Below are 22,455 nucleotides of genomic sequence, written 5' to 3'. Positions count from 1 at the left end.
TTTAGTCATGGCCTAGAATAGAAATTATTACAGTGAAGGAAGCTCCTGCATAGCCTGTCTTTAGTAGAATTTCATTCTTTACTACTATACCAGTATAAATCCAAGTTATACATAAGGTTACTGTTTTTTTACGATTTGCACACTAGTGTTCCTTCAGAAAGCTGCATTTTTAACTAATCAGCCATATTGCAACTGGCAGCAGACCATCTTTAACTCCATTCTGCAAGAAGTTTTCAAAGAAGAACTGGGCAGTGAGGAAGGAGAGGTAGTGCACTCCCCTTCCAGCAAGCTTTAATAAGTCATTGCTGATGCAGGCACTTCCAGGAACTCGGTCCTGTTTCTGCTCTAGCTTTCTTTGAAAGCTGTATGGTGCCCTCGAGTGGCTAAAGTGCACGTCTTTTCCCCCTTAGAGCTTACAAATGCAATCATGTTAACTTCCAGGTTCTTGCTTAACTAAAACAGACTGGTTTTACATACTTAGCAAAGAGAATAAAACCTTTAGTTAAAAACGAATCAAACTACAGGAAGAAAGCCTAACTATAGTTGAGTAAGTGAGGTTCTGATCCAGATCATGTTTAGGCTGAAGACTATAACACTTTACGTGGTCAAAACAAGAACTTTGAAAATAATAAATCTGCAAACACAAGGTTTTACCTGTAGTTTAATATTTATATACTGATGGATAGCACCTAGAGGCCCCAGTCAACAGCTGAGGTCCCCTTCAATGTTGCACATAGACATGTCTCTGCCCCAAAGAGCTTACAGTCTAAGCAGTCCAGAAGTGGCAGAAAATAATAACCGTGCTTTCTTTTATAGAAGAGAAACTCAGATCTAACACAGGTCAAGTGATTTGCCTGTTCTAAGGCACAGACTGTGGTGGGAATTAAGCGAGCATTGTTTTAGTCTCTACTGCATGTCTCAATTAAAAGATGCTCCTTCTGCTCTACACTACTTTTCTCTTAACAAAAAAAAAAATAAATCACAATTAGCTCTTTGAGAAATCTCAGCCTAAAGTTGATTAAAGTTCAGGACTGTTCTGTAAGTCAAGGTGGGAGCTGCAGGAGTAGAACAAAGAACATACCTGTCAGAAGTGTAGCTGCTTCTCATTTTTTGTGGTCATCTCACAGCTTTGGGAGCTAAAGCCTGCTGCAAGACAAGCTGCTCTGCACGCTATCTATGTTAGATTGGAATTGTAACTCCTGTCTTGTCAATATTCAGTAGGTTTTGTTCTACATGCTGCAAAAGAGGCCCAAATCTTAGAAAACAGCACCATTGATGCAGTGCTAGAACAAACACGTTCTGCCCTTTCCCAGGTCCCAATATATAAACACAGCTCCTTGTTGGTGAATGCAATCAAGGCAAGACAGGTAGAGTTGGTAGAGATGCAGGAGAGCTCTTCACCCTGGGCACTGGCTGAACTTAGCCTCTATTCTGTTTTCTGGGGCTAGGGATAGGCTCCTATGTTCATTTTACACTTTTGAGGAGAAGCCAGTGGTAAGATACGAGCTTGGGTTTACAAGAGACGTAACATTTTACTTTAGCTTTGGTAACAAGTTCTTGGCTTGGAGATAGCAACAGGTTCCATTTATTGTGATGTGCACCAGCAAACCAAAGTAAACTAAGTAGAAAGATGCACATTGTTGGTAGATAACGGCCTACTCAGCATAGATAACTGCAGCTAATGGAAAAAGGATAAAGCTATTATGTCTTTGCATTTTAAACTAAATAATCTGTTTCATACCTGAAAGCTTTTGAAATCAGCACCAATCTCATTGCAAAAATCACTGCCACCTGGTAAGTCACCAGTCCTATGTCTTTTTCAAACATGCATAAAACAAGATTTCTGATGCTCCAGGCCTACAAGGACAACTGAAAGGTAAGGGTGAATAGCCATTAGCAGATAAATTACTTAACAGTAGTCAATATAAACACATGTACTTCACCTGTATAAAGCTGTATGTTAATTCACAAGTTAAATTGTATTGATAGATAGTGGAGGTGACAATATACAATGAAAATGTTAAAAGTATCAACACTTGAAAAATAGTCTTGCTTTGGCTAGGGAGCTCTGTTTATATATAAATGTAAATGAAGCAGCACTGACCATAAAAGCTGACCAGTCACGGACAGTTAGGCATACAAAAAGTGATCACGGTTCAGCTATTGCACAAGTAGTGACACACTAAGACATACACAGTAGGATTCTTACAAAATGACATCAGAAACAAGGAACTGCATGCACCATTTTTCACGGCCTTATGTGAACTGTACATACACAAGAGTTACTATATATTGTGAATACATCGTGGTTGAATATAAGTTCACATAAGATCAAAGGGAAGGATTAATTTGTAAATAGGAAAAGATCAATTTCCACCAGTTTACGCTTTATTTTATTCAGAAGGTTTCTTAGCATGTACACTATTCTGCATAATATGTGTGACACCACTTCAGAGTAAAGAGAGGTTTCGTGTAAGCATAATCTTAAATGCTTTGGTAACTGGATATTCCCAAGGAACAGGTTTTGTTGAACCAAAGTGATTACTACTAAAATGTGAATGTGACTTTTATTCAGAATAGAAGGATATAGTATATGGCTAATAATTTCACATATTTTCATAAGATTAAAAAAAAACAAAACAAAACAAAAACCTTTTCAAGTGGATCGGGCTCTTTAAGCACAAATAAAACCACTGATAGCATGGTGTACATTATTAACATTTAAAACCCTGATGAAAATGACTTCAGAATAATTGTGCATTTCCCCAAATACAACAGGTTTGCAACTGAGGAAGGAAATGAAATATTGAATGAATAAGTAGGTGTAAGAGGTGTAAATTCTCTCCGTACCACAAATTTTGTAATAAAACACTGCTGTATATTTTAACTTTAGACATAAGCATTTTCATATGTGAGTCTGGTTTGTTTCTAAATGACTGAAAGTTTCAGCTAAAAAGGTGTTTACACAATATACACATTTCATTACTTACAGAGAAATAAGCTTAAAATTTCATATTAAAAACCTGGGATACAATAGGGTTAGTAGCACCATGAAAAATGTTTTTCAAAACTGCAGTCTTGTTATTTTAAACATACTCAGTGCGTTGTTTTTCTTTATTCTCTTGGTAGATCAAAAAGGTGCCGTTTTGGTACAGGGAGAGAAATGAAAAATTTCATCTTCTGATCCTTTGTGAACCTCAAGTGTCTTTTCTGTTTCCAAGAGGTTAATTCTTTCTTCTCATCTTAGTCCTGTTGTCAAATACGTACCAAACAACCCTTAGCTTGGCACGAGTGAGGTACACTTGAATTTGCGTGGTTAAAACAGTTTGGATTTGTTTTTTCTTTTCTTTCTGCACAGTAGCACCATTGTTACAGCTGGAGGACAGTGCATCTTAGGAATTTTCAACTGTTTTATAAAACATCCTCCAAGATGTTACGTCTTCTTCATGCAAACTTGACAACGACTAATACGTGTCCTCAAGTCTCCAGCTTTCAGTGTCTCTGACTGAGGTTTACTGGGTGACAGACAGAAAGGTAAGGCTGGATTAGCTTTCTCTTTGTTAACAGAACTGTAATTTTAAACTTCTACTTAATTTAACAGTTGAAGGTAAAACGGAAGTATGTAAGTGGGAATTAGTCCAGTATTTAAGGATTTTTCTTAAGAGCGATCTTTTTGGATATCCTCACAGCAGGTGACAGAAGCTCAATTTTGTCCAATATCCCCATATGCAGAAGGTGTGCTATAATCAACTACTTTAGTCCAGCATGTGATGGACCAAAGCACAGATGAATACTCAACTGAGTAGAAAGCAAATTTTGTACATTGGAGGGCCATAGTGTACTTTGCCCCTTTCGTGAAAAACGCATTTGGAATCATTGGTTCCTCAGATGAAGGGTATCGTAACAATCCATAAGAAACACCGCTACAGTGAGATTTGTATATTTAAGTGATGAATTTAACCAGTAATTTTCTCCTATCCTGTAGAAGGTAGGAGGTAGTAATATAGCATACTTGTGTAATAGGAATGTTCACACAGAATAAGAGCCATTCTTGATTTTCTGTTTCAATAAGGCAAGTTGAATTTCTGGGTGACAGCAAGTGGTAGAGACCAGAAAACACAAAGGTCCGTAGTAATTACTAGTAGGCAGTTTTCATCAGTGAATTACCACTAATAAACTATCCTGAAAACTTGGTGATGATTACTTAATGTACATCAAATATTACAGTGTAATTGTTACACAAAACCCAGTTAGAGGCCATTAATACCCTGTCATGACTGTGCACATTGTAGCCTTGTGGTACAGGACTGGCATTTTCCAATTTGGTGACATTGGTGAGGCTTTTATTAGGTACACAAACAAAACAGTAGCATTTTATTCTATGAAAGAAGATGCTTTTTCAAAGAAAAAAATGAATATGCTAATCAATTAGAAAGGGAAAATCTGGAGGAACTGAAATCCTGATGGCAGAGAAGCCAGTGGTGTCCTGACTTCTGTAGAGTACTGGAAAAAATGCTTGCTGGGGAGGGTATGGAACCTTCCTCAAACAAGATTTTTAAAAACAGGTTATATGACCATCTACCTTAAAAGGTACAGTTGATTTTGCCCCGGGGCTGAGAATGGACTATGCAGATTTTCCCCAATTTTCCCTTAAGTTTAAATATTTCAGTCTATTTAAAGGCATGCAAAGAAGAAAACAACAACAAAATCAATCTTTTAGGCTTGGCCACAATCACTACAGTCAGACTACTCTCAGAGAAGGTCCTACTAAATATGAATTAAGAGTTGACTTACAAAGAATCTGACTCCTTCCAAAACAATGTGCCCTCACAAGTTTTTACATAATATAAAAGGCTTACCCTAGCACACACTTGAAAAACTGGTTGTGAGGGGGAAAAACAAAATAAATTCTTTCCCTAATCCCCTGTAAACACATCTCTTTTGATCTTAGGAATAAATTTGCTTTCTAAAGATTTAAGTCTGGAATAAAGCACTATACAAGAAGCAGGTTTTCTTACCTGAACATTTCTGACACTTCAACAGTTGCCAGCCAGAAACTGTATGAATTGGCATAGTAGTTACAAGTGCCACGACCATGGCACTCAATAAACGGAGCTGAGCGGAATTCTTCTAAACAGGATCCAGGCGACGCCAAGGCCTGTCCAGAGCCTTCTGCTCCAGCACTAGTGTGCTGAGGAGGTAGTAGGGAAGAAAGAAATGCACATGCACACAAGAAACTTAGAGTAGGAGCTAAAACATAATAGCATAGCATTCAACTGCTAGAAAATACACTGTTTCTTTATTCTTGGTTGAGATGCTGTGACGCTGGACACCTCCATACAAAGGCAGGACTTAAAAAGCATTATTAGTTACTCTGCTCTCTGTATCCTGGAAAATTGTTATTAATCTTGGCTACCAAGGTTAGGAATTGAAGGTAAAGGCTTTCTCTAATGACAACCATACTTGATTTTAACAAAGTCCTAAAGCAGCAAGCAGCTACTTGAGGACACAAAGAGGTAACAGTCACTTCTGGAGTGGGAGGCAATTCTTACCATCATAAAAGAGTAACCAATCCAAAGGGAGTCCCAGCCTGGAGGACACGAAGGAATCTGAATGGTCTGACTGTGGACAGCTATCACCATAGCAGGAGCTTCACACACAACACATCTGGACACAGAATAAGTATCAGAGAAATACATGACATTAAAATGTATGCTTTATTAAGAGTTATAACACAGGGAAAGGGAGAACTAGACAGTTAGGGGCTGTTCTGTTAATCCAGGTTTCGGCTTCTTAACATATCTTGTAACTGCAGTAAGACCCTAGTTCTGAGTGCAAGATCTGCCTCTATCTCCACTAACAACACTGGGTAAAATACAGCAGCAGTTCCTGAAACAAAAAGTGGAAACTCCAAGTCCCCACCCAGGTAATCCTAGAGCTGCTGCCTCCCATGTTTTCTTTCCTGTTCACAATGATCCTGCACTTACACTTCCTCGGGTGAGAAAAGCTCTTAGAGCATGTCAGCCTCTAAGGATCTGCATGTAGGCAGCCTTTTGAGACAACGGACGCTTTAAAACAGACTCTTTTCCCAGTATTTCCCAAAGCAAAACATAATCTCACAATATCCAACGTGCAGGTTGGAAACGTGGTTAAGACGTATTATTTATTTATCTAGATACTTAAAAAAGAGACTGTGGTAGCCTGCTTTGTCTCACCGGCTAATGAATGGCTGAATGCTCTTCCCAGTCAGGGGCTCCATGCTCATTGGCATTGGCTCTGGAGTTGATAGCCAGTAGGAATAGTCATTCCTTGATGCAAAATTACAAACGTTGTTGATGTTGCAGAACATGAAGGGCATGGTGCTAAAACGTCTAAGGCAGCTCCCAGCAGTACCTGAAGAATAAGATACATAAAATGCGACAGTAAAGTTTTAATTTAATTGTTTTTAGCACTTTTTCAAGAACAGTAATTGTGTATTCTTCCTCTTGACCTGTGTGCACTTATCAAATTGTCACATGTGGTAAAAAAACTCTCAGATTTGGTTTACGTTCTTCCATCCTGAATTATGCACAGCTTCTGGAGGCAGTAGAGCTTAGCATGCTTTCCCCATCCTTATTTAAGTAATCTCCAGGATGGTCATTTCTTCAGAGAACCAGAGCATTGGAAGAAACATCTACAACCTCTTTCCTCTTAAAGACAGCATACAGTATTTCTCACCCAAATCCTGGCCATGAGCTCTCTCATTTCCTTGCACATATAAAAGAGAGAATCCATCATATATTCTTGACGTTCCTTGTGGACAAAGTGGTGTATCTCTAGTCTGACTGTGCCGAGTTATAAGGAATCCATGAGCAACAGAAGCTGTTCCAGGAGGCCCAGGTGGGCCTTGTAAACCATCAGGACCAGGGGGGCCCTGTATTCCTCGTGAACCTATTCACACGAGAAAAACACAACACAGTATTTAACACGCTTGCTCTTTCAGGAATAATGTAGCTCTGAAAGGAAGGACGGTATAGTGATTATGGTGCTTGTAAGTTGGGGGACCCTGGTATCACCTAACTCCATCTTCCTTAAACCATTTTTTTTTGTTCTTATGAGGTTGGTCAAATCATAAACTAATTATAATAGTGCAACTTTCTGGCAGCATAGGGACGTTGTGAAGTTAAATATGTTCAGAGCTGTGAGGCACTAAGATAACAACTGCAATGGACATGGCAGCCACTGAAATAAGTCCAAAGCAGCTTCCCAAATCCAAAACATCCTCATCTGCCTGTGCAGCTTGGTAAGATAAAGCTGAAACATCTTGCTTAAAATCACACAATAGATCACAGAGCCAGAACAGAAGCGGTTCTCACTGGAACATGCTCTGACAACACCTGAGCTAAAGCCCACCAAAATGAACAGAAAAGCTGGTCTCAGTTTTGGAGTAGGTGACAAAAAGTGGAAATGGGCTAGAATAATCTTGAATGAGACCAAGAAGAGTCACGGGACTGAACAAGGTATCAGAAAAGGCATTTGTTCTTGAACAACAAAAATATCAGAATGTATAACTACAAATATTTAGATTATTTCATCCCATGATCATTATTAATGTTTTTTGTTTTTTTTTCCACTTAAAATAATGTTAACATTTCATAGAGGTATTCAGAGAAAAAAGAAAACAAGCATTGTGGATTTTTGTACTGTTTTAATTGTTCTAATATTTTTTTTTCCCAAGCTGCAATATAGAACTACCCTGATATGTATCTCCTGCTTTAGAGAACTGTTCCAGTGTTGAATCTGATTTCTTTTCTCAAATGAGCAATCCTAAACAGTGGCTGCATGGCTGCTTGATCCCTGCATATGATGAAATCCTTTCCTTTGTTAAGTCTGATTTTCCCCATTCACAAGTTCCTTGTAAAGTGAAAGTTATTTCACTAATCTCTCATTTCAGTTTCTTACTGTTGTCATTTTTTGCTGTTCACCATCATCGCTGCAAAGGGGATGCCATTAATCTTGAAATTAAGTGTTCTATAGTATTACTTAGCAATGACTAGCAATGTGCTGATTTCCAAGAATGTTCCAAACCAAAGTGTGTTCAGCAGTATCATATTTTTGCACTGAGAAAATCCCCAAATTATTATTCTATTATTTCATGAGGCAAGTCTTGCTTCCCAGTATTAGCCTGCATTTAGTAGGGACCACATCTTTTTCCAGTGGGTCCTCACAGGACAAACAGTACCTGGCTGGCCTGGAAGACCTCTCTCTCCTTTACGTCCTGCTGGACCATCAAAACCAGGGAGACCATCTCTGCCTGGATCACCAGGAGCACCAATTGGACCTAGAACAGGCAAATGTGAAAGTGAAAGAAATCTCACTACAGAAATCTTGAAACTATGTAGGGCTCATGTGACATTTCTTCAAGATACACTAGACAAGAACAGACCATTAAACCAGATGTATGTGCTACAATCCCACATTTTTCTATTGTCTCTTGCTGAGTTGAGTAACTTGTCTCTGCAGCCCATACTAAGTGACGCACATTGCAGCTTGCAGTCAGCTACACTGCTTACTCCTTTTCCCTGCAGCCACCTAGAACCATACCTGGCAATCCCTGTGGTCCTGGCAATCCGGGTGGCCCTTTCGACCCAGGCTGTCCTGGAGGACCTGGGGGACCAGGGTCACCTTTGACAACTATGCTTCGTCCAATGGTACCTGGTAAACCTGGGGGACCTGAGAGAAAGCAACTTAGTGTTAGGTAACCCAAGGCAGAAGAGAGCATTAAAGATGGTTGCAGTAGCACACTGTTTCTGTTATTCTTTATTGCAAAGTCAGCAGCCAAGAGCTCTATCACTACAAAGAGTAAGTGTAATTGTATATGAAAAGCAAAAAAGTGCTCTTGGTGGCACCACAAAAGACACCTCTTGCAGGGGTTAATCCAGGTGGACTGGATACAGAGTATAAAATATAGTAGGATTAATCGTAGGGCTAAAAGTTATAGCCTGGAATCGTTGTTTAAGCTGTTGCTCTCTTACCTACTGCCATTGCTGGCTGAGATCCACACAGTCCTACATCTGTGTAACAAAATCTACCAGCAGGAAGCAAAGTGACAATAATGCCACCCAAGACTCCTACCTGGCGGGCCTGGTAATCCTTGACTGCCCGTGAGGCCAGCGGGTCCTGCAGGTCCGGTGGGACCCTTCATACCTGAAACATCAAGTTCATATGGTCACACAGTGAAGGAACATGCCATCTTACAAAATCTGCTGCAGGAATGGCCAAAATAAAGTTTCTTTCCTCCCTGATAGGCTGTTACTAAACCTAGAGGTTTTCACTTAGAATGGTAGTTAAATACCTGGGAATCCTGGAACGCCTGGAACCCCGGGATCGCCCTTCATTCCATTCAGACCAGGACGACCAGGATCCCCCTGAACAGAACAGCTTCACGTTATTCACTCATCTCTCCAGTGGTTTCAGAAAAAACATAAAAGCTGTGGCTAGGGGACAGATCAGCACATTTTGGGTCTGTGAAGTAGTGCTTTGGAGGGCTGAGGCCCTGCATCCTGCCTGGTGCAGCAGGTGCTGTCAGAGAAGACTGGAACATGAACAGCTCCAATGGGAATGTAATGGGGAACAACTGCCCAGGTACTGGGGGATAATGAAGGGTAAGACCCCCTATCTTGGTACGAGGCGGGATATTAGCTACCACCACATTTTGGCTTTTATTTTACCATAGTAAAATGCATGTTCCATCCAAACATGGTCAGTTTTTATTACATTTAAAAACAAACTAACAGAAAACCATTTCTTGTCCTACCTGGCGTCCAGGTGGTCCTTGATCTCCCTTTTGACCAGTCAGGCCAGGTGGGCCAGGCTGACCTGGATTCCCTTTTTCCCCTTTAAGTCCTCCACTGCCTGGTGGCCCCCGCGGACCTTCTGGGCCTGGCGAACCTTAACATTGTGGAACAAATATGCACATGTCAGTACTTGTCAACTGTTCTTCCCAGGATTGATTGTGCCTTCAGTGTAAAAAAAAATAAATAAAATTGGCTTGACTTCCCGTTTATGTTTCAATGCTGAATTCAAATAGAATAAACTAAAGGGAAAACAAATAGAGGGATTACTTGTACCACCCAAATCAGGAATCAGGCCTCCTGGTATAGCTGCTGAAGAGGAGCAGGTCTTTCCGGAAGGCAGTGCAACTCACCTGCATTAGAGGCTTACCAGTGACCAGGCAGCTGGCTTTAGTAGGAGCCAAGAAACCCCAAATTAGATGGTACAAATATCCCCTCCGCTGACCTGCATTGCATTCACTGTCTCTTAACAGACTCAAGAATGTAAAATATTGCTGCTTTTTTGCTGTTGGAATGTGTAATACCTGCTGAGGAGCCTGGTATATGCTGTCTGCTGACTGCTGGGCAGCAGGAAGCCACTCGTTTCGTCTTGCCTGAATACTAAGTAGAGTTGCAGGCACTACCTTCTGCTCAGTGACCCTCCCTCCAGCTGATTTGTCTATCTTTAGTAGAATTATGCTCTGTAAATCCAACAGAGGAACTGGGCCAGTCTTTAAATATTTTCCCTTTGAAACGGCCATGTTAATCCAAAAGAAAGGAGTGGTTTTAAATGAAACCTAGGTATTAGGAGCTCTGGAAAATGAGACCCCATCTTTATGCCACCCTCTAAATAGAAAGCAACTTGTGGCAAAACAAACTGTAAGCAAGTGCAGCAACGGCTTATAGCACTTTACAACTTAGATCTCATAATTGGATTAACAGAAGGATCTCTTTGCAGGACAGCACTATGACATTCTCCCCCGTAGTACAACAAATCTAATAACATATAGCAGTGTGCTGGATTTTCAGTTCTTAAGAATTTAAAGTGTCCTTTGAAACCCTCATGGTCTATGTTCAGTGGATAAATCTGATGAGCTGTATTTCTGCATGCAAATCTGAGTGTAGAATTCATTCCAAAAATATCTTTTTAAAATAAGAGCCATTTTGTACTTTATTTCACACATATCCTATTGCAGTTTCAGCTACAGAAAACATCCCATCATGCAAGAGTTTTTTGTGTTCATTTTGTTCTTTTAAACCGGTCCAGTACTGTACACATGCAAATTATAACAGGTTACCATCTGAGGCATGCTAATCAAACACATACAGTCTTGCAGGGTAACCACAGTCCTTAAAAAACTAATCACAGAATTACAGGAAAACATCTTTTTCTCTTACATCAAATGCAAGGCAGTAAAATAAATTGACTGAGTTAAGAGTCTAACCTGGAGGACCTGGAAGGATCAGAGTTCACCAAAGCCCAATGATCGATGTTAGAAGGGTCAGACATCACACAGTACAAAACAAGATTACTAGTTAGAAATAGTACAGATGACAGCATATACACTACACATTAACCCATTTCACCAGCATATTTTGTATTTACAATATAATCCACATGCATGCATAAAACCATACATGAGTACACAGCAATATGTATTTTCAGATACAAGTTATTCTGGTGACTAGGCTCTACTAAGACTAATTTGACACTTCATTTAATGGCAAACTTAAAGCTTTACTATGTGTTATTGCTTTAACACTATAGCTGAGGCCTGCCACTAGTTAGTCCTACTCACAATGGGGTTTAGGCTATGTAACCATTTCACTGACAATATTCAGCACTCCCAGGGCCTGGAGCTTGGCAAATACACAAGGAAATTGTGAATGACAGCTTATTTTTGAAAAAAATCTGCTTTGGGCAGGGCAGAAGTGTGATTAATACAGGGACTTAACACTACTAATCAGGTAATAGTGTTACCTAACTGTGAATAAAACTCTAGGACTGAAAAGTAGGCATATATCCTCCCCAAAACAGTAAGCAGAATTGATACAGACCAAAAGGGCTGCAAATGCTATCAGCAAAAATATGGGGGAATTAACAAATTTGTAATTTGTCGTCTACTGTTGGAATTACTTTTTCTTAATAAAAATACCCCAAGATGTTAATTTACCTGTTTAAAGTTATGGAAAATGGCATGTGATAACATCCTTAGAAAAATGGTTTAAATGTAAGCTGCTTGTCCCTACCATGCTCCTGAATTAATATGTAATATAAATTAATATTAATATTGCTCCTGTCCCACTCGCATCTTTCATGTCAGTGAAATGATTTAAATATATGAATGTATAACCATGCAATTCACAGCTAAAAACTACAATAAATACATATCGGGTTTACCTTGATGCACTATTTCTTACATATTTGGTAAATCATTTTAAATACTAGGTGTAATACAGCTGTTAAAAATAATGACATGGACATTTCATTGTTTCTGTTAAGTACTCATAAACTTTATTTTACTGTTAGATAAGTTTTGCTATGATTTATCGATCTCTCCTGTACATGTCAGTTATTGAATGCTGGCTGGGTACAGTCACAGGGTGGAACAAAATATGAAGCCATTGGTAAGTTCCTCCCTGCATACCCATAATGGGAGCCTTCATTGCAAGTGTAGTTACTGCTTATGTGACCATGATTTAGTTAAAAGAAAGCCGTATTTTTTATTTTTTCCCAATGATTTCATAAAGCTAAATGTGTATTTAGGTTTTGAAACATCAGGGGCTACCACATTTGATACCTCACAGTGCTTAAGACAGCATGCTTAAATCTTCCTTTATTAAATTTCACTGGCAGTTCTTTCCTTCCTAAAAATCATCATAGCAAAACTTAAAGACTTCATTATTAAGTAGATATGCCAAGTCATTTTTAATCTAGACATAAATGGTAGAGTCTTCCCAAGAGCTGGCTTGTAGTACCTGTTGATATGGTAAAATTAAGACAAGCTTGTGAAAATGACCATGTTCTTGCCAATCCTGCTCCTGCTCCTCCTCCCTAGTGGTACGGAGGAGAGGGCTGTGTGCTTCATTTTCATTAAATACATGTAAGAGCAAGAGCTTTCCTCATTTCCTCTAACCATGTACTGGTGAAACAAAACAATGGAAATAAGGATTTCTCTACACCATAAAGTTAAAACGCTCTACATTGGGAATGTAAAACATTACAATTGCTCTGTGTAACTTTCCTATGGTGCCTCTTGGTATAAAAGCACCTAATTCATTTATGTCACTTCAGAGCATCCAAAATCAACAGCAGCAGGTGTTACAAAAAATAAGTACTGTCATTTGTCGAAGCTGCAAAACACAATTATACAGCAAAGGCACAGGAGGACAGCAACAATATGCTTAAAAAAGAGGAAAAATAGTCTTTTAATAATCTTTTTTTTCAGCTGCTCTGGGAATAAATAGGCTAAAACAAATTTCACGGTCAGGGACACTATAAAAGCCTTGCAAATCTGGACCCACATGACATGACCTTCCATCATGGGGAACGCTGTCCTTCCAGTCCTGCAACAACATGGAGGAAGAGTCTGAAAGCCAGCTCTAAACTCTTCTTTTCTACCACAAATTAAAAGGTACGTATGAAAAATGACTCAGCATTTCTACATTTAGACACTAAAAACATATATACTTCGTATCTTCATGCAAAGTTATTATTTTGGAGTTAAGGGGCTAACCTGAGGGACCTGGGAGTAGGGGGTCAGAGTTCACCAAGGTCATCATTAGAACAAGGGAAAAACATCAACATTGTTAGAAAAGTCAACAAACTAACATATTCAACTAAACCTTTCTTTTTAGATTTAGCTCAATATTCCTTTACATACAGTATGCAAAACACCAAACTATTATTATTCATTGCAATGAAAACTAGACATATGGAATAACAGCAATGTTATGTTGCCCTGGAAATTGACTTCATTTTATCATTGATTAATCAATCCCTCCCAACATCATCTATCCAAATGTGTTTTAGGGGCAACCCAGCTGAAGTCAGAGTGCTTTACTATGTTTGACCTCATTGCTTTTGCTAATCTTAGAATATACCCAGAAGTCAACAACAAACAGTATACAAATACAGCTTCTGTTTTTATTTATGTCCCTGGAAGGGGAGTAATTTGACAGCCAGACAACTGCTTTTATGACTAGCTGCCTTATGTTGAAACGTTACAAAAATCAGCATTTCAACAATAGACTGTGTTATCATTTGAAACAAAAGGCTAGAGTGCTGATTGTGCCAGAACTGTAATAATAGTTTGGTTTGTCCACATTAGTTCATGCATAACTGAGCGAAACAAATGCTTTACTTTATTCATTGCATGCAACAAAAATGGAAATCAGAGAAAGAAAGAGAGAAAGAGAGAGAACATGGCTGAGCAGAACTTCACTGGCTGTTGTGTTTTTTTTTCTCCAATGCTCATAAAACTACACAAAATGAGTACCACTACTCCTCTGCTTCCCCATTCAATTTGAGTCAGTAACCACCCAATTCATACAGAAAAGTGTAAACAGGATGAGAAGCTTCAGAAAAACAGCAATGCTACAGCAGAGCATAGAATCTCAATTAGTAGTTTTATTAAACATCAGGAGATGCTTAGCTGGTTTACCGTTTGTTTGTTTTGTTTTTTTTTTAAAGGTATCAGAATCAAGCCTGAGGAAAAAAAAGGGATCTTAAATTCTTCCCAAGTATTCCCTGTAAAACTAAATTATCCCTTGATATCTAAAGTGAAAAACACACGTGTGGCAGCTATTTTACAAATACACCAGCTCAAGACTGACTTTCCGCAAACAAATCTTTGAACAACAGAAAAATCTGAGGTCAGAGTTTGAGAATGCAAATAAATTGAGGGCAACAAACATTTTATGACAAAAATCAAATTCTAAAACAAGCAAGGAAGTTGCTCAGCTATGTTAACTCAGCATGGTGAGTTTTTCATTCCCAGAATTAGTTGGTGCAGGAACAAAATGCAAACATGGAATGGAAAGATGAACACAGCATGATGGTGCACTGAATCCAAGGGAGCCACATGACACAATGGAGCAATGACTTATGTTACATGACCTGAGGATGAAGAGGCAGCTATCCAATTTGATCATGCTGTGATGCTAACGTGAATTTGATTTTCATGACTCTTAAAATGATGGATTTGTTACTTTTGTTTTTTTTTTTTTGTGTGTGTGCGATGACATTTGCAGGATTGTCACATGATCAGCAAAGGTATCAGATGTTCAAAAGGCAGTATCGTGCTCGCTAGATGATTTCTGTGACAGCATGCGGAGAATCTCACATTTATTAAAATATGTTTTTGCTGCCAGGTATCAGAAACGAATAGAAACTGAGGATGTTTTATTTTTAGATACTGTCACTTTTGGCAACAAAATCCTGGTTGCCCATAAATACTTAAGACCTATGCCATGAGGCTTGAACTTACCATCCAAATAAATTGACAAAGTCTAAACACTGATAACCTAGCAGCAAAATGCAAAAGTACTTGCAGATGTTGATGGGTATGGATCACACTCTTACCTGGTCTTCCTGGAACACCTGGTGGGCCAGGGCTACCTTTAGGACCTTCCAGAGGTGGCCCTGGTAATCCTGGTGGACCTGGTGGACCCTGTAGGCCAGGGAATCCTTGGAAACCTGGTTCTCCCTTCAGACCTGGAAGTCCAGGTGGTCCTGGTGGGCCAGGTAACCCCAGTTCACCTTTTTGCCCTGTAAAACCAAACAGCCGTATTTATGAATACTGTTACAAACTGGTATGTGGAAATGTCAGTTTGCAGAGCTATTTCTCTCTCTTGATTAAGAAAGTGCAAGTCTGGCCACAACTCATCTCATTTTTGGAGTGAGAAAGTATAAAAATCGAACTAACAAATTCAGAAAAGAATTGGGGCCAATAATTCTTGCAGGAGAAAGTGCTATAGCTTTTGAAATATTAAAAGATCTTACAAAGTCTCGCTTTACTACTCAGTGACACTAATTTATAATCATCCTCTGAGTTTATGAACCTACAAACAATGCTTTTCATGAGCTTTATATACCTGCAAAGAAGTATTAATATTGAATATTGTGAATATTAAGACTTCGTTATTTTTTGGAGACACCACTGAAAGTTAAGGAGTGCAAAATTTTCAAATACATTTAGGGAATTTAGGAACACACTACTGGAAAGTAATACAACGTAGATTGTAAAGTTGCTTTTGAAAATATAGCAGACATTTTCAAAGCAGCTTCTGGTGTAGGAATGCTTTATTTACTGAGACAGATCAGCAAATTTCCACAAAATGCAGTAGACTCAATTGTCCTGGGTGGATTTATTTTGTCTGCATAATTCTAAGTTACAAAATTCAACTCATTAATGAGTGTCTTTATTACCCTGGTTAGCTGAAAATGATCTACCGTGGAAGAAAAAAAAAAAAAAAAGTTCTTTCTTTTCTATATTCATTTGTCGCAGAAGAAACTTTTTTTTTTTTTAATAATGTGTACAGACAATTTCCATTGACGTTTTTAAAACAAAGAACAGCAAGAAACTCTACCTGATAATCCTGGGAGTCCTGGAGGTCCTGGGCGCCCAAAACCTGGTAGACCTGAAAAGAGACGGTTTCATTTAATAACGCACATTTAGATTTCAAGTCTCCAGGAATAGGAATACAAGGCTGCAAAGGATGGAAGTGCAGTTCATCTAAATCTCTGATTACTTTAGACTAACAGGATTCTTATTTACTCCCAGAGTCCACACTAAAGCTAGAGATTTTACTTCAAAATGTATCTGTGACTTTCATAAATATTTCCATCCCTTCCCAAGACGCTCTTTCAGACTTTGTGGTTTAATATATTTGCATTTCTGGTAGGGGTTCTCATTTTAGGGCAGACATTATGCCATTAGGTCATTCTGTAACTGAGCTGAAGCAGTACAGGTACCACTGAATACAAGAATAAGGCTTCATGCTGAATTCATGGAATAAAAATCCAAGAGCTTCTTTGAATTCTTCTACTGTGCTTCACAGGCAACTTGGCAGCATCCTTTGTGAACCATTCAGCAGCTGGGAACCACAGAAGCAATTTTGAAGGTGCATGGGTAGTTACCGGAAAAATGGAATAGAGAAAGCAGGATATCACAGCGGAGACTGAAAAGGAGAAAACAAGAACAAAGGACAGCTAACCTGGCTCGCCCTTCTGACCAGCTGGTCCAGGGATGCCATCTCGACCAGGCTGACCCTTTTCCCCTGGAGGACCAGGAGGGCCAGGACGACCAATATCACCTAAAAGGAGTATACAACACATTAGGACAGTAATGGCTAACCTGCAATAAAATAAAATAAAAAGCACACATCCCCTGAATCTTGAAGCGTGACAATGTAATATCAAATTTACAAGGGTGTAATCTTAAAATTAAAGCCTATCTCTCCCCTGACAATTTAGAAAAGACATTTCAGCCCATGACCTTTTAAGCAGTTAACTAAAAATAATATAAAGCTTTTCTTTAGCATAAATTGGAACTTTTCCCCTATAGAAGGAGGTTAGACCACTGGAATACACAAACAAAGCTGGTAAATACTGAAGCAGTTAGCTACTTGCTTCAATGGCTTATGATTACAACAGCAGTCAAAAGTTGTGAAAAACAAGTTAAAACTTTTCTGTTTCAGTGTTTCAGTGAAATGAGTGTGCACAATGGTGTTTGAGCATCTATGTACACATTAGATAGATTTTCACCACATTAAAAAGAAGAAAGGAAGTGGCTTCATGTGTTACACTTTTCACAGAAGCAGCTAACCTCTGCAGCACTGCTCATGCTCACCTACTGGCCCAGGTGGTCCAGGCAGACCAGGGTTACCCGGAGGCCCCTCGATACCTTTTGGTCCTGGAATTCCAGGCGTGCCTGTAAAATACAGACATTTCAATTAAAACATTGGCATTTTAGCAGATTTTGAAACACTATAAGCTGAGATGCCCTGAGCAATAAATCAGCTAATTGTATCAAGATACTGCATTTACGCCCATTTTGCAGATTTAGAGCTGATCAAGAAGATGAATTATAAAGCAAAGAATGTACAAAACCAGAACGTACTACTATGACTGTCCTTACTGTTAATTTGAAAACTCTTAATTGCTGAGTGCCAGTGGCTGAGGAACAGTCAGTCTGGCAGTCTGTTAGAAAATAACCATTCTAGAGACAAGTATTACTTGTTGACAAAAAGTGCAGGCATTATGAACTATGGCTGGCCAGTCCTTCCCCAACCCTCTTTTCCTTCATTGAAAAAGGATCTTAAGAAAAATGGTCTTAGTATTTATAACTGATTCTTACCTCTACTGCATGAACTGAGTGGGAGGTAGAAAAAATGATTAACCTGTTGGAACATGTCTGCTCTGAACATCATCTGAGCCTGATCAAGGTAGTACCCGAATACACCATTTTGACTGTTCACAGTTTTTGAGGCATGACACAGGTTAAATACTTTCAGGTTCACAGCCAGGTTTTTGTTTTCTGCTAAGCTTCTTGCTGCCATGACTACACTATTATAAATTCCCTGATTTCCTATGTTAAAGAAAGCTCAAGCATGCTTGCAGAACAGCCTTTAACGCTACAAGTACAGCATAGGCAAAAACCTTGCTTTTTTAAGCTATATTTAGGATATCTGTAAATTGAGAAGTGAAAGAACTGACATTTATCATCCATGAACAATCTCTATTAATATTTCCAGTGAAGAGTACAAAATCTAACTTCATTATGTTTCAGAAAGATTTCTCTTTATAACATTTTTTTAGACATAAACACGATAAAAAGCCCAGCTTTCCTGATTACACTTTTTTCTCTTTACTGATTCACGAAGGAAAAACAGAGCCAAACACAGGTATTTTGTGGGTCAGGAGAGGAGAATACAACCACTGTAGGGAGTGGAAAGCATTGGCTCACACAACTATTACCTCCCCTCAAAGCAGATGGGTGATTTCAGAAGGCAGTCTGAAGTGATGCATTCACACACTTACACTTGCAGTGACAGTTCCAACAGCACAAAGCTTAGAAACACCAGATTGCTAGAAACTTTTGAGAGAAGCTGCAGCCCTCCACCAATTACCCACTGTGTTTAGATATATATATACACCAATATAAAAGAGCAAGAGGGAGAAAAAAAAAATTCTGTTCAGAATTACCTGGGAATCCAGGAAGGCCTGGCTCTCCTTTTGCACCTGGATTGCCTGGCAGTCCAGGCAAACCAGGATTTCCAGCTACACCTTTACTGCCTGGACTGCCCGGGTATCCAGGCAAACCAAGATCACCCTGGAAAACATTAAGCAGAAATAAGAAGCCAGTCTTTGTAGGATGAGTAATTAATTTTTGTAAGTTCCCAGTCTTACCATCACAAAAAGGCCACCATTATATTGTGCACATTTCTTCTTACTTCCAGTTAATGTTAACAATCTCACAAAAAATGAGTTGCAAATAGCATATACAAAGAATTTAACATTTTCCCCCTTCAATTCGTATATATGCCGTATCATAGCTTTTCTTCAAAAGGAGCATACATTAAACAAAAACAACACAAAACCAAAACAAACCACCACAAAACAGAATTATTCTCTTTTCTTGCAGAATAGTCAGATTTTTAGTCTTTGACAGTGGAGTTTAATTTTGAATGTAACCAGAAAAACGTCACTGCTGTATCTCAATCATACAGCACCTCGATGTTGTATCAACATTTTCAGTTTGCCAGTAGAGCTTTCTCTTAAGCAAATCTTCAACTTCTATTAAGAGAACCAAGCACTTTCTAGATCTTTGATACTAGTGATGATGTAAGTGAGAAAGGAAAGTCAAATTATTTTGCACACACCTCTGCAATCCTGATGCATTCCTATTTAATTCTACACTGTTATGCTCACATGCCAGTTCATCTATTGGGCTTTCCTAGATGTTTTAGAAGTTTGACATTCAAAAACCCTAGACAACTTTAAAAGTTTTAGCCATAAACAAATGTTAAATCTTAAAGGTTATTTGGGTTACCAATGTTTTGAACAGTATGTGTATAATGTTTGAACAGAATGAACAGTAATTAAAGCATTTTAAAGTAGAAGAAAATGGCGTCTCCTCTGAATTTACACATAATGATGTATGTGACAATTAGAAAATGAACAAAAAACAGAAGTTTGGTCTATAAAATCTACCAAAAAGTTGGTCTATGGCTTTTGACAGTCTTGACAGACCCACATAATATTTTCAACATGTTTAAGGTCACCTGTTATTTACCTAGCTGTAGGGATTTAAAAGCAATCTTCTACTCCCTATTGTGGTTTATTCTCTGCCCAAGCCGTACAATCTCCCTAGAGCATCAAAACTACTTTCACAACAAAACCAAGAGGATCATGGCACTAGCTGGAAAATAAGCAGCACATTTTAAGAAGCCAAGATTCTTTGACTCGGCAGTACCCCGTGATAATGCAGAAATAAAAAAGAAATCTGTGGAGCTTTAATCATGCATTGTTTTTGCTAAATTAATTGCTATTCAACATCAGTTATAAGGTATCAGTGAAGTCTACTAGATATTCCGTTTCTGTCACTTTTTTGTGGGTGACAGAAAGGAAGATATAGGCAAGTGTTAGTACAAGTGTTTTACAAATTTTAATCAGCATTAAACATGATATATCAATTCCTTGGTAATTTATTCTTAAGTGCGTATTGTTTTAACTTTTTTCTAGAATTAGCTGCTTCATGAGACGTAGGAACAAAAATACTCACTGTATAATTCCCTATCAACTATCAAAATGTCAGCAGGTATCAATGTAAACGAGGCTACTAATTGAACACAATTTGGAAGGTCAGGTAAACAGTCTTCTGCTCTAACCAGATTGAACGTTATATGAACTTTTTCACCAGTAAAATTAGAAATTTTTGCTCCCACCTGAAAATGACTACAGGAAATCCTGCTTGTTATAAATACATTTACATACATATTTGTCATTATACATATCATACATTAAAATATAGTTAAAGAATCAACACAGAATCTGATTTTCTCATTTAATTTTCTATTGAAGAATTTTGGAAACATACCTTTGGACCGGGGAGACCAGGAATACCAATGCTTGAAAGTCCAGGGTCACCTTTCTCCCCTTTCAATCCAGGAAATCCAGCAGGCCCAGGCTGCCCTGGACGTCCTGCTATTCCTTGGCTGCCTTTAATCCCTGGGGGACCTGTCCAAAATATAAGATGCAAGTTTTATAAACATAAACAAACTTCTGCAGTGGTTTAGAGAAATCACTCAAATTATACCCATTCATCAACTGAACTAGAAAGAACCAACAGTATCACTGGTTGATTTTGAATACTTAATGTGTGTGTTGTCTTTTTTTGTTTAACTAAAACTAAATCAATTATCTAAAATCTCTAAAAACTAAAACTAAAACAATTATCTAAAATCTCACAGCTTTTTCATGACACCTCTAAGATTTCTTTTTTCATTCTTAATTTACACAAATCCGAACACCTCCTTTTACTACCTAGGTACAATTTAACACTAGAATCCTCAGAAACTGAAAGTTTGTTTCAGCAGCCTTTCTAAAGAAATGAATTCACTTTGTCCTTCCCCTTTTATCATTCTATCTGATATCTCTCTACTAAAAGCTGGGTTTATCAATTTTTTTCTGAACTGTTTCATAGATTGGAGTCTGAGAAATCAGAAGATGACAATTACAAGACGTAGATAATTCTACTTCTAGTTTTGCAAGTACTTTAAAATAGCACACATTTACAATATATGAGCTATTTGAATTTTCTGTTTTAATGGGTATTTCTGATTTCTTATGTACTACTTTAACAATGTGTACATAGGACTTTCAAATTCCCATTCAAGTATGTTATTAGGTACTGCACACAAGCAGGTCCACCTCAGTATCACAAAAATGATACAAAGCACTATGAAAAGCACTAGCCAAGATGGTGTAAAATACAAGCCTGGTAACTAACCTGGAAGGCCCATCTCTCCCATGGCACCTTTTAACCCTGGAGGTCCTGTTGGTCCTGGCTGCCCAGGAAGCCCCGTGTCTCCTTTGATGCCTAGGAAAGTTGTGGGTTTAGTTAATTAATGACAATAATTAAAATTTTCTGGTATTTATGTGTTGTCATACAAATATGCCTGCCATCTAATTACAAAGGCAATGGATTTTGAGTTGGTTTAGGCCTCAAACTTCTTCTACATGCTTTTTCTCCATTTGTAGGGAAATTTTAAACTTCTTCAGTTCTGTGCCAGGACAGGACAACTTCTTCTCTGTTCTGAAGATTAGTCTGATGAAATGGGTCAAATCTCAGTCAATGATTTAGTAACCATCTGAAATAATTTAGAACCGGTGTGACTTGGTCTCCTGTGAATTGTTTTGCAGAATGAGCACATTATCTCTTCCTCATTTGCAATAGGTATTCAGGAGCTTTTATTAGGAAATTAAATGTAACCTACAATGCTCTAACTAGTTTGAGTCCTGGATGGTAAAAAAAAAAAAAAAAAAAAAAAAAAATCCCAAACCCCAACAAAGTTTTTAGAGCAAGACCTACATCAGACATAGTGAGCAAAGATTCAAGATTTCAGATTGTGTGATAGC

At 38.4% G+C, this 22,455-nt stretch overlaps 1 protein-coding gene across 5 annotated transcripts in view; it reads right to left on the bottom strand.

Moving 5' to 3' along the window:
• Positions 1-647: 647 nt before the first annotated feature.
• COL4A5 (collagen type IV alpha 5 chain) overlaps positions 648-22,455 on the bottom strand; it is an 86,183-nt gene continuing 64,375 nt past the window's right edge. For 2 of the 5 annotated variants that reach the window (XM_032196538.1, XM_032196539.1), the window contains 19 exons: positions 21,827-21,916; positions 20,915-21,054; positions 19,021-19,147; positions 17,666-17,746; positions 17,031-17,129; positions 16,404-16,454; positions 15,397-15,582; positions 13,550-13,558; positions 11,258-11,266; positions 9,797-9,930; positions 9,335-9,407; positions 9,115-9,186; positions 8,584-8,712; positions 8,222-8,320; positions 6,718-6,930; positions 6,216-6,393; positions 5,553-5,667; positions 5,019-5,191; positions 648-3,515 (listed from right to left, as the gene is read on the bottom strand). In XM_032196538.1, coding sequence (XP_032052429.1) covers positions 3,434-3,515; positions 5,019-5,191; positions 5,553-5,667; positions 6,216-6,393; positions 6,718-6,930; positions 8,222-8,320; positions 8,584-8,712; positions 9,115-9,186; positions 9,335-9,407; positions 9,797-9,930; positions 11,258-11,266; positions 13,550-13,558; positions 15,397-15,582; positions 16,404-16,454; positions 17,031-17,129; positions 17,666-17,746; positions 19,021-19,147; positions 20,915-21,054; positions 21,827-21,916 — 2,060 coding nt within the window. In that variant the 3' untranslated portion in view covers positions 648-3,433. The remainder of the gene's footprint in view (positions 3,516-5,018; positions 5,192-5,552; positions 5,668-6,215; positions 6,394-6,717; positions 6,931-8,221; positions 8,321-8,583; positions 8,713-9,114; positions 9,187-9,334; positions 9,408-9,796; positions 9,931-11,257; positions 11,267-13,549; positions 13,559-15,396; positions 15,583-16,403; positions 16,455-17,030; positions 17,130-17,665; positions 17,747-19,020; positions 19,148-20,914; positions 21,055-21,826; positions 21,917-22,455) is intronic. The other 3 variants (XM_032196541.1, XM_032196542.1, XM_032196540.1) reach the window with 2 other exon arrangements.

Source organism: Aythya fuligula, chromosome 13, assembly GCF_009819795.1.
Source record: "Aythya fuligula isolate bAytFul2 chromosome 13, bAytFul2.pri, whole genome shotgun sequence".
NCBI classification, from domain to species: domain Eukaryota; kingdom Metazoa; phylum Chordata; class Aves; order Anseriformes; family Anatidae; genus Aythya; species Aythya fuligula.
This window is presented reverse-complemented; position numbering and strand designations above follow the sequence as displayed.